The 12,076-nt window shown below is 30.3% G+C and overlaps 1 protein-coding gene across 1 annotated transcript; it reads right to left on the bottom strand.

Moving 5' to 3' along the window:
• Nucleotides 1-629: 629 nt before the first annotated feature.
• LOC135136403 (ras-related protein M-Ras-like) lies at nucleotides 630-2,772 on the bottom strand. Its single transcript, XM_064065655.1, has 4 exons — nucleotides 2,564-2,772; nucleotides 2,238-2,517; nucleotides 1,868-2,184; nucleotides 630-1,813 (listed from the first exon to the last, which is right to left on the bottom strand). Exons 2-4 carry the CDS (start codon nucleotides 2,422-2,424, stop codon nucleotides 1,721-1,723), a joined length of 597 nt encoding a protein of 198 aa, XP_063921725.1. The 5' UTR covers nucleotides 2,425-2,517; nucleotides 2,564-2,772; the 3' UTR covers nucleotides 630-1,720.
• Between the last annotated feature and the right edge of the window lie 9,304 nt (nucleotides 2,773-12,076).

Here is a 12,076-nt window from a genome sequence, read left to right as displayed (position 1 = left end):
TCGGTTGTAGATTTTTCAGTTTCTACAGTTTTTCAATTTTTCGATCATCGAGATTTCGATCTTTCCACTTTTCCATTTTTCGATTTCTCGATCTTTTGATATTTCGTTTCTCAATGTTTAAATTTATTAATTTTCCGATGTTTGGTTTTTTCGACTTTTCAATTTTCCGATTTTTCGTCATTTTAGTTTTGGAATCCTTAAATTTGTCGAATTTTCAGTTTTTCGATTCTTGAATTTTCGGGTTTTTCAGTTTTTCGATATTTTATATTAAATTTTGGGGTTTTTGATTTCTCGGTTTTTCAATTTTCAACATTTTGATCTTTAAATTTTTGATTTTGCAGTTTAATGATTTTTAAGTGGATCAGTTTTCCAATTTTTAAAATTTTTAGTTTTTTCGATTTTTAAATTTTGATTTCTCATTGATTTTCGAGTCCGTCGGTCGACTCTCCCCTTTAACGTTTTCTCGACGTTTCATGACCCCTAGAGTACGAAAAAATAGGTCTGTCTGTTGCCATAAAAAAAACAATAAAATTCGCTAAGCGAAAAATTAAACTTGTGGCTATGAATTATTTCCAAAAATTAAAAATAAATTGTTGCTTACCCACTTCAAAAAAAAAAAAACAAAGGAATTCAGACACGAAAATTTTAATTTCAAATGCTGTATTATCTCTTTTTACATAGTTACCCCTGTAAACGTGTCATGGGTAAAAAAATCAAACATAAAATACACTTTAACACGCTAACATTGAGACCTAGGTACTAAGTCCTACTACACTGAACAATAAATTACTCGGTTTGAGTGAGTAAAAACAAACAAATGAAATTTCAATAAACATTATCATCACAGATTGGTAACATCAGTTGCGAATGTCCATCTCATGATTCAGATTTAGTGACTTGAACCTAGAAATGAACCAACAAATTTATCGTTATACAAATTTATTTTAACTTTATTTAGTCACAAAAGTTGTTGCTGTAATCAATTGCACTGACATGTTACTAGCTCCAACTTTTGCTGTGATTTAAATTACAAACGTCTAATAAAAATTTTATAGGTTTAATTTTGCTTTTATAATTTCGTCAAGACGATCGTACAACCCGTAGTAAGTACTCAAACAAAGATTCATGGACGATTCTCAAATCGCAATTTAAGAACGTAAAACTAAATTTTGGCTTCAAGTTTAATTAGAGATCAATTTAATACGTTGCGTCTGAGTGACGCGTTTTTGACAATCGTCCATTTACAATATAGTTAACACACAAAGAAAACTAGAAATACATTCAGAGACATTACATATTATATGTTAGTTAATATATAAAAGCAAAACTGATAGAACAAAAGCGGTTCTTTTAGGACAAAAAATCAACACTTACACTTAACCTACATAAATTGAATTATCACAATATTGTCTTTACCTTTGGTTTTTAAAAACGACTAAACAATTTAGTGCCATTTTAGGTCGTGAATTGAGAGCAATTTAAGAAAATGAGCAGTTTTGGTCCTTTGAAAATATTACTTTCATAACAAAGATTAAACTTATCCTACTTTGTTTTAAAATAAAATTATGTATACGCACATATTCACAAAGAACGTGGAACAGCACCACATGCGCTTTCCATACTCTCGTGTAAAATTACATTATATGCATTACATTGAACACTTGATTTTAAAGCTGTAATATACAGTGTATAGGCCAGTAACATACATAAAAAATTAATTTTAAATGATGACGCACTTTCCAAGTTTTGCAAGCTTTTTCTTTTTCTGTTTGTCGTCGTCGGGCTGCGGCTGATTTCGGATGATTCGCACCACCTGAAAACAAAAATACAATGATCAAGATAAGTGTAATCGAGGTGGCGTGAGTACCTCGTGAAAAGTTGCATCAATATTGACTGGAGGATCTTTAGCACTTGTCTCGATGTAAGGTATTCCCAACTTGTGAGCAAGCTCCCGGCCTTGTTCTTCCGTGATTTTGCGCAGATGGACAAGATCCACCTTATTAGCAACCAGTAGCATGGGATAAGTGTCTCTATCTTTGACTCTGAGTATCTGAGTGTGAAAGTTTACTATGTTTTCATAGCTGTTTTTGTCTGTCACAGAATAAACCAACAGAAAACCGTCCCCTTTCCGCATGTACTGCTCCCGCATCGCGCTAAATTCCTCTTGTCCGGCTGTGTCCAAAACTGAAACAACAATCATTAAAAAACTGAGTGATACGGAGAGCAACCATAACTACCATCTAAAATACAGCACTGCCCGTCTACTTCCACATGTTGCAGGTAGCTATCTTCGATTGTAGGGTCATAGTCTGTGACAAACAGTCTCTGGAAAAACTGTATCGTGATTGCGCTTTTTCCGACGCCGCCGTCTCCGACGACGACGAGTTTGACGGTGGGCGTTTGTTCGTTTGGGGGTCGGGTCATGGTGGCTCGGGTGCTAAATTTTCTTTTACGTTTACCTATTTTGCTTCGAGTTGACGGACGCCTTCCAAATTAATTCGCTTTCATCCGGCCTTCCTGAAGCGCATTATCAGTTAAGTGTTCATGGGTGTTCTAGGCTTACCTCGTCAACATCACAGTTACGAAGTTGTGCTGTCGTGACGCGTAAAACTAGTCAAACGTGGGTTTTATATTACATTGTTCGTGGTAACGGCAACATTGCAGTTACGCGAGCTTTTAGGGCCGAATTTTAGGACCTGAGGAAGGATTTGCACGGACACGGTATTGGCATAATATAAATGTCAGTGACGTCAGTGTTATGTCAAATGTCAAAGAAGTGGTGCCAATTGCGCGTGGTTTGAAATGGAAAGGTCCTGGGCTGAGTTCAGTTTTCAAATAAGTTACAATCGATTTATTTGGGTGGAAATGCAGGTTTGGGAAAACCACGGTACAATTAAGTATGAATGTTTGAAAGCAACAAAAATTAGAAAAAATGTTACGCAACGTCAGAGCGCAACGCCATCTACATATTTTTAAATGACAGTTCATAAAAATTGTGGGGGACATCACAATACAACTGACATTTGTAATGTCATTTTTTGGGTTTCCTTGAGATTAAAATTTAAAAAAAATACGAAAGCTTTTTTTTTCAATGAGTACTGAAAAAAACCACGAATTTTGACTGAACATCTACTATCGTAGGGTTTTTAAGTCATCATTTTTTAGAGGCTATAAATGAAAAAATGTAGGCCCGCCCACCCGCCCTATCTCAATTGTGATGACTTTCTTTTATTCGTCGTGAGTTAAGGGGGCGGAGCTTAACTGCAAAATCCCGGTTTCTCTAGAAGCAATTAAACACATCATGTTTTTGAGTATCGTGTTGTTCAAAAAATACTATGTATATTATTAAGAAAAAATTAAAGGCAAAGATTAAGCCCCACCTACCCTGATCTAAATAGTACTGAAGTTTTCATTCGTTGGCAGACCAAAGGGCGGAGCCTAATGCAAATCACAGATAATCTGGAAAATTTAGAAAATTTGAAAAATCTGGGAAATCTGGAAAATCCACAAAATCTGGAAAATCCAGAAAATCCAAAAAATTTGGATGGTCCAGAAAATCTAAATAATCTGTTAAATCGAGAAAATCTGGAAAATTCACCAAATTCGGAATTAACTGGCAAATTTAGAAATCATGGAAAATCTTGAAAAACTAGAAAATTAAAAAAAAAATCCAAATAACCCAACAAAAGATGAAAACAAATTTTAAAAAATCAAATAAATTTAAAAAAATCCGAAAAGTCTGGAAAATGTGGAAAATTCAGAAAGTATGAAAAATCTGAGAAATCCAGAAAAACTCGAAAATCCAGAAAATCTGGAAAATTCTGCAAAATGTGGAAAATTCACAAAATTCAGAAAACATCTGGCAAATCTGGGAAACATGGAAACTTTTGAAAAACCAGAAAATTAAAAATAATTCCAAAAATCTAAAGGAAAAAATCAAAAATTCTGAAAAAAATTTTAAAATTCCAAAAAAAAATTGAAAAAGATTTAAAAAGTAAAACAAAATCAAAGAAATCCAAAAAATCCAACAAAATCCAAAGAATCGAAAAAATCGAAAAGATCCAGAAAATGACAATCTGAAAATCTGGAAAATCCACGAAATCCAGAAAATCTGGAAAAGCCAAAAAATCTAGAAAATCCAGAAAATTGCAAAATCCACAAAATTCAGAAAATCTGGAAAATCCAGAAAATTTGGAAAATTCAAAGATAAAAATAAAAAACCTAATAAGAAATCAAAAATTCTAAACAATCGAAAAAAAATCTAAAAAGTTAAGAAAATGAAATGAAATCCAAAAAAATCCAGAAAGTCTCGAAAATCCAGAATATTTGCGACATCTGGAAAATCCAGAAAATCCCGAAATTCCAGAGAATCTGGAAAATCTGGAAAATTTAGAAAATCTGGAAAATCTTGAAAAACCTTAAAATTAAAAATATCTAAATAACTCAAAAAATCCAAAAAGACAAAAAAATCCGGAAAATCCAGAAAAAAATCCAAAAATTCCAAAAATCTAACGGGAAAATCAAAGATCCAAAATAAGCCAACAAAATCCAAAGAATTAAAAAAATTAAGAAAATCCGGAAAATTTGGAAAATGCAGAAAATTCAGAAAATATGAAGAATCTGTCAAATCTGGAAAATCTGGAAAATTCAGAAAATTTGAAAAACTTGGGATATCCAGAAAATCTGCAAATTCTGGAAAATCCAGAGGATCTGGATCTGGAAAATTAAGAAAATCTGGCAAATTCGGAAAATTTGGAAAGTCCAGAAAATCTAAAAATTTTGGAAAATCCAGAAAATCTGGAAAAATCACAAATTAAAAAAAAAATCTTAATTACTCAAAAAATTCAACAAAAGACAAAAAAATCCAGAATATCCAGAAAAAAAATCCAAAAATTCCAAAATCTAACGGAAAAATCAAAGATCCAAAAACGCCAACAAAATCCAGAGAATCGAAAAAATTCAGAAAATCCGGAAAATTTGGAAAATTCAAAAAATATGAAAAATCTGGAAAATCTGGAAAATTCAGAAAATTTGAAAAATCTGGGATGACCAGAAAATCTACAAAATGTGGAAAATCTAGAGGATCTGGAAAATTAAGAAAATCTGGAGAATTCGGAAAATTTGGAAAGCCCAGAAAATCTAAAACATCTGGAAAATCCAGAAAATGTGGAAAAATCACCAAATTCGAAAAATCTGGCAAATCTGGAAAATCTTGAAAATTCAGAAAATTAAAAAAATGTAAACAAAAGTACTAAAAAAAATCCAGAAAATCCAGAAAAAAAAATTTAAAAATTCCAAAAATCTAACGGAAAAATCAAAGATCCAAAAAAGTCAACAAAATCCAAAGAATCGAAAAAATTCTGAAAATCCGGAAAATTCAGAAAATATGAAGAATCTGGCAAATCTGGAAAATTTTGAAAATTCAGAAAATTTGAAAAATCTGGGATATCCAAAAAATCTGCAAAATCTCGAAAATCCAGAGGATATGGAAAATTAAGAAAATCTGGAAAATTTGGAAAGTCCAGAAAATCTAAAAAATCCGGAAAAATCACAAAATTCGAAAAATCTGGCAAATGTGGAAAATCTTGAAAATCCAGAAAATTAGACAATTCTAAATTACTCAAAAAATCCAACAAAAGTAAAAAAAATCCAGAAAATCCAGAAAAAAAAATCCAAAAATTCCAAAAATATAACGGAAAAATCAGATCCAAAAAAGCCAACAAAATGCAAAGAATCGAAAAATTTCTGAAAATCCGGAAAATTTGGAAAATGTAGAAAATTTGAAAAATCTGGGATATCCAAAAAATCTGCAAAATCTCGAAAATCCAGAGGATATGGAAAATTAAGAAAATCTGGAAAATTCGGAAAATTTGAAAAGTCCAGAAAATCTAAAAAATCTGGAAAATCTAGAAAATGTGGAAAATTCACAAAATTTAAAAAATCTGGCAAATCTGGAAAACATGGAAAATCTAGAAAAACCAGGAAATTAAAAAAAAACAGATAATCCGAAAAATTCAGGAAAAAAACAAAAATTCTAAAAAAAAACAAAAAATTTAAAAGTTTAAAATAAAAAGAAATCCAAAAAAATATAGAAAATTCAGAAATCTGAGAAACCTGAAAAACCCACAAATTCCAGAAAATCTGGAAAATTCAGAAAATTTGAAAAATTCAGAAAATTTGTAAAATTCACAAAATTTGTAAAATTCACAGAATTCAGAAAATCTAACAAATCTGGAAAACATGAAAAATCTTGAAAAACCAGAAAATTAATAAAAATCCAAAAGGATGAAAAAATCCAGGAAAAAAACAAAAATTCTAAAAAAAAACAAAAACTTGTAAAAATTTAAAGAGTTAATACAAAGAAATCAAAAAATATCCAAAGAATCGAAAAAATTCAGAAAATCTGAAAAATCTGGGAAATTTAGAAAATCCAGAAAATTTGGAAAGTCCAGAAAATCCAAAAAAATATGGAAAACCTGGAAAATTAAAAAAATTTGGAAAGTCCAGAAAATCTAAAAAATCCGGAAATCATGGAAAATCTTGAAAAATCAAAAATCGAAAAAATCCAAAAAGTTAAAAAATTAATGAAATCAAAAAAATCCAACGAAATCCAATAAATCGGAAAAATCCAGAAAATCCAGATAATCTGAAAATACGGAAATTTCAGAAAATTTGAAATATCTGGGATTACTAAAAAATCCACAAAATCTAGAAAAGCCAGAAAATTTGGGAAATCTGGAAAATCCAAAAATTCCGGAAAATCTGGAAAATCCAGAATATTCGGGAAATCTGGAAAGTCACAAATTCCGGAAAATCTGGACAATCCAGAAAATCTCGAAAATCAGAAAATCTGCAAAATCCAGAAAATTTGGAAAGTACAGAAAATCCAAGAAATCTGGAAAATACACAAAATCCAGAAAATCTGAAAAATGGAAAACAGAAAATCTTGAAAAACCACAAAATTAAAAAAAAAACAAATAATCCAAAAAATCCAACAAGAGACGAAAAAATCCAGAAAATTCAGAAAAATAAAATCCAAAAAATTCCAAAAATCTAAAGGAAAAATCACAACTGAGTTGGGGTGGATGGTCGGGGTTTATATTTTTCTTTATTTCTTAATATGCATAGTATCACGATACTCAAAAGCATGTTTTTAAAGAAATATTTAAATATTATTATTTATTATAAAAAACATCTTTAAAATGGAAAATTGTTATAAGGAAATATCGATTTTGCAATTAGGCTCCGCCCTGTAATATTTCAGTTATTTATGGAAATTTTGGAACGGGGTTGTCACCACTGTTTTCAGCTTGCAAAACTTGAGAAATTCTACGAGGTCGATTTTTGACTTTATTTGTTGGGACTGAGATATAGTAAAAATAAAAGTTAGCAACTTCCATGATATACGCTTTTTTTAACTGTGTATCGTTTCTAAAAAATAAAATCGACGATATGTCTCGTATGATTTCTGGAGTTTTGTAAGCTGAAAACAGTGTTGAAAACCGTGTTCTGAAATTTTATTTAATAATTGAGATATTGATTTTTAAAAATACGTTATGCAAAAATTTCACTAAAATTAAAAAAATAATATGATCACAAGCTGTTTTTAACAAAATTGACCTTGCGTTATATAAAGAAAGTTATGGACAACATATATTTAAAATTTGAAAACTATAGATCTGTTAATAACGGAGATATTACATTTTGAAAATAGAGCGAAAATTCCGCTGAGAAAACGTGGGGACTGGCCTTAACTGCCGTAAATGAACTATTAGCAATCTTGTGTGAAGAATTTAGAAGTGTTATAATGTAACACTTACGTATATGCATCCAGAGACCTATTCGTAATTAAACATAAGGTGTTTTTCCTGACTAAGTGAATTTCATGAAATCTTCTAGCAAATGGTTAATTTAAATAATCCTGATTGTTAAATTGTGTTTGCACTAGCTGACTATTAAGAAAAACTAGCTTGATTGGTGAATTTACCAACAAAGAAACAGATTCACAACACGTGTTCGCGTCCGACCGGAAGTCTGCAATTTTCGAGTAAAAGGGCGCAAGAATTTACCGCGCGGGTTGGGGACAACTATATCATTTTGAAAAATACGTTTGATCGTCGTTAAACAAAGGCTTCCTCCCGTTTTATTAACTACCAAACCAACTAATTTAAACCTAGTTCTTACCACGTTGTTACACTCTCACCGCCACTATCGTAATGAATCTACCATGCGGTTTTTCTACCAACCCTCTAACTGAAATTAGCCTAGCGCTACGTGCTGCCATCTACTCAAACATCATGCAAACTAACCTCTAAGCGCTACGTGCAAGAGACCTTCCATGCATATTTGGTTGCCTATGTTTAAGGAGTTCCTTTTCGTGATTGAACCTTCTTTTTTTTTTTAAATTCAAATTATTCAAATGCGATCGCGCCGCTGTTAATTAATTTCAGCGCGAAAAGTTTGATTTAAATTCGGTCACCACAAGGCTATAAATGAAAAAATGTAGGCCCGCCCACCCGCCCCATCTCAATTGTGATGACTTTCTTTTATTCGTGGTGAGTTAAGGGGGCGGAGCTTAACTGCAAAATCCCGGTTTCTCTAGGAGGAACTAAACACATGTTTTTGAGTATCGTGTTGTTCAAAGAATACTATGTATATTATTAAGAAAAAATTAAAGGCAAAGATTAAGCCCCACTTACCCTGATCTAAATAGTACTGAGGTTTTCATTCGTTGGCAGACCAAAGGGCGGAGCCTAATGCAAATCACAGATAATCTGGAAAATTTAGAAAATTTGAAAAATCTGGCAAATCTGGCAAATCAGGAAAATCCACAAACTCCACAAAATATGGAAAATCCAAAAAATCTACAAAATTTGGAAAATCTAGAAAATATAAAAAATCTGAAAAATCGAAAAAATCTGGAAAATTCACAAAATTCGCAAAATCTGGCAAATCTGGAAATCATGGAAAATCAAAGAAATCCAAAAAATCCAACAAAATCCAAAGAGTCGAAAAAATCCAGAAAATCTGAAAAATCTAGGAAATCTAGAAAATCTGCAAAATCTGGAAAATCCAGAAAATCTGGGAAATCTGGAAAATCCACAAATTCCGGAAAATTTGGAAAATCAGGAAAAACTGGAAAATTCAGAAAATCTGGCAAATCCAGAAAATTTGAAATGTGCAGAAAATCTAAAAAATCTGGAAAAATTCACAAAATTCAGAAAATCTGGCAAATCTGGCAATCATGGAAAATCTTGAAAAACCAGAAATTTTAAAAAATCCAGAAAATCCAGAGAAAAAAATCCAAAAGAAAAAAATAAATCTTCAAAAAAATCAAAAATTCCAAAAAAAAATAAAAATTCCAAAAAAATTCAAAAATTCCAAAACATCGAAAAAAATCCAAAAAGAAAATCAATGAAATCCAAGAAAATCCAACAAAAACCAATAAATCGAAAAAATCCAGAAAATCCAGAAAATCCAAATAATCTGGAAAATCTGAAAATCTGAAAAATTCAGAAAATTTGAAAAATCTAGGAAATCTGGAAATCATGTAAAATCTTGAAAAACCAGAAATTTAAAAAAAATCCAGAAAATCCAGAAAAAAATCCAAAAAATTCCAAAAATCCGAAAGAAAAAAGAAACAATCTTTAAAAAAAATCAAAAATTCCAAAAAAATTCAAAAAATCCAAAACATCGAAAAAAATCCAAAAAGATAAAATCAATGAAATCCAAGAAAATCCAACAAAAACCAATAAATCGAAAAAATCCAGAAAATCCAAATAATCTGGAAAATCTGAAAAATTCAGAAAATCTGCAAAATCTGGAAAATCTAGTAAATTTGGAAAGTCCAGAAAATTTTGGAAAATCTGGAAAATCCACAAATTTCGGAAAATCTGGAAAATTCAGAAAATCTGCAAAATCTGGGAAAACCAGACAATCTCGAAAACCTGGAAAATTCAGAAAATCTGGAATATCCAGAAAATTTGAAAAGTCCAGAAAATTTAAAAAATCTGGAAAATCCAGAAAATCTGGTATTAATTGACAAATTTCAGTAAATCTTGCAAATCTGGAAATCATGGTAAATCTTGAAAAACTAGAAAATTAAAAAAAGTCCAAATAATCTAAAAAATCCAACAAAAGACGAAAAAATCCAGAAAATCCAGAAAAAAATCCAAAAATATACAGGAAAAATCAAAAATTCCAAAGAGAACCAAAAATCGAAAAAAATCTAATAAGATAAAAATCAATGAAATCCAAGAAAATCCAACAAAAACCAATAAATCGAAAAAATCCAGAAAATCCAGATAATCTGGAAAATTAAAAAATCTGGAAAAACCAAAAGATCTGCAAAATTTGGAAAATCTAGAAAATTTTGAAAGTCCAGAATATTCAGAAAATCTGGAAAATTTGGGATATCCAGAAAATTTGAAAAGTCCAGAAAATTTAAAAAAATCTGGAAAATCCAGAAAATCTGTGATTACTTCACAAAATTCAGAAAATCTGGCAAATCTGAAAATCATGGAAAATCTTGAAAAACCAGAAAATTAAAAAAAATCCAAATAATCTAAAAAATCCAACAAAAGACGAAAAAATCCAGAAAATCCAGAAAAAAATCCAAAAATATAAAGGAAAAATCAAAAATTCCAAAGAGAACCAAAAATCCAATAAGATTAAAATCAATGAAATCCAAGAAAGTCCAACAAAAACCAGTAAATCGAAAAAATCCAGAAAATCCAGATAATCTGGAAAATCAAAAAATCTGGAAAATTCTGAAAATTTGAAAAATCTTTGAAATCTGGAAAATCCACAAAATTCAGAAAATCTGGAAAAACCAAAAAATCTGCAAAATTTGGAAAATCTAGAAAATTTTGAAAGTCCAGAATATTCAGAAATCTGGAAAAATTGGGATATCCAGAAAATTTGAAAAGTCCAGAAAATTTAAAAAAATCTGGAAAATCCAGAAAATCTGAGAAATTCACAAAATTTAAAATAATCTGGCAAATCTGGAAATCATGGAAAATCTTGAAAAACCAGAAAATTAAAAAAAATCCAAATAATCCAAAAAATCCAACAAAAGACGACAAAATCCAACAAATCCAGAAAAAAAATCCAAAAATCTAAAGGAAAAAATCAAAAATCTTAAAAAAATAAAAAATTCTAAAAAGAAATCAAAAATTTCAAAAAGAACCAAAAATCCAGAAAATTCAGATAATCTGGAAAATCTAGACAATTCAGAAAATTTGAAAAATCTTGGGAATCTGAAAAATCCACAAAATTCAGAAATCTGAAACGTCCAGCAAAATCTCGAAAATTTGGAAAGTCCAGAAAATTTGGGAAATCTGGAAAATCCGCAAATTCCGGGAAATCTGGAAAATCCAGAAAATCTCGAAAATCTGCAAAATCTGTAAAACCTAGAACATCCAGAGAATCTGGAAGGTCCAGAAAATCTAAAAAATCTGGAAAACCCAGAAAATCTGGAAAATTCACAAAATTCAGAAAATCTGGCAAATCTGGAAATCATGGAAAATCTTGAAAAATCTTACAATAGACGAAAAAATCCAGAAAATCCAGAAAAAAAAATCCAAAAAATTCCAAAAATTAAAAGCACAATAGTCAAAAATCTTAAAAAAACAAAAATTTTAGAAAAAATTCAAAAATTCCAGAAAGAACCAAACATCGAAAAAAAAAGTTAAAAAATCAATGAAATCCAAAAACGTCCAACAAAAACCAATAAATCGAAAAAATCCAGAAAATCCAGATGAGTTGGAAAATCTGAAAATCTGGAAAATTTAGAAAATTTGTAAAATCTGAAAAATCCAGAAAATCTGCAAAACCCAGAAAATTTGGGAAATCTGGAAAATCGACAAATTCCGGAAAATCTGGAAAATCCAGAAAATCTGGAAAACATGGAAAATCTTGAAGAATCGAAAAATTTAAAAAATCCAAATAATCCCAAAAATCCAACAAGACACGAAAAGATCCAGAAAATTCAGAAATCTGGAAAATCCACAAATTCCGTAAAATCTGCAAAATCTGGAAAATCTGCAAAACCTGGAACATCCAGAGAAACTAGAAA

This window comes from Zophobas morio, unplaced genomic scaffold (genome assembly GCF_036711695.1).
Source record: "Zophobas morio isolate AGI-343-1 ecotype UQ-CSIRO unplaced genomic scaffold, CSIRO_AGI_Zmor_V1 ptg000026l, whole genome shotgun sequence".
NCBI classification, from domain to species: Eukaryota; Metazoa; Arthropoda; class Insecta; order Coleoptera; family Tenebrionidae; genus Zophobas; species Zophobas morio.
Note: the sequence above shows the minus strand (reverse complement) of the source record. Positions and strands in the feature narration are given on the sequence as shown.

Bases quoted from the DNA above. Each gene is read 5' to 3' on its own strand.
- LOC135136403 (XM_064065655.1), bottom strand. From the start codon at position 2,424: ATGACCCGACCCCCAAACGAACAAACGCCCACCGTCAAACTCGTCGTC. The intron at 2,185-2,237 runs GTAGTTATGGTT...TTGTTGTTTCAG, and splicing joins GCAGTGCTGTATTTTAGATG to TTTTGGACACAGCCGGACAA. The intron at 1,814-1,867 runs GTACTCACGCCA...TTTTGTTTTCAG, and splicing joins TTGATGCAACTTTTCACGAG to GTGGTGCGAATCATCCGAAA.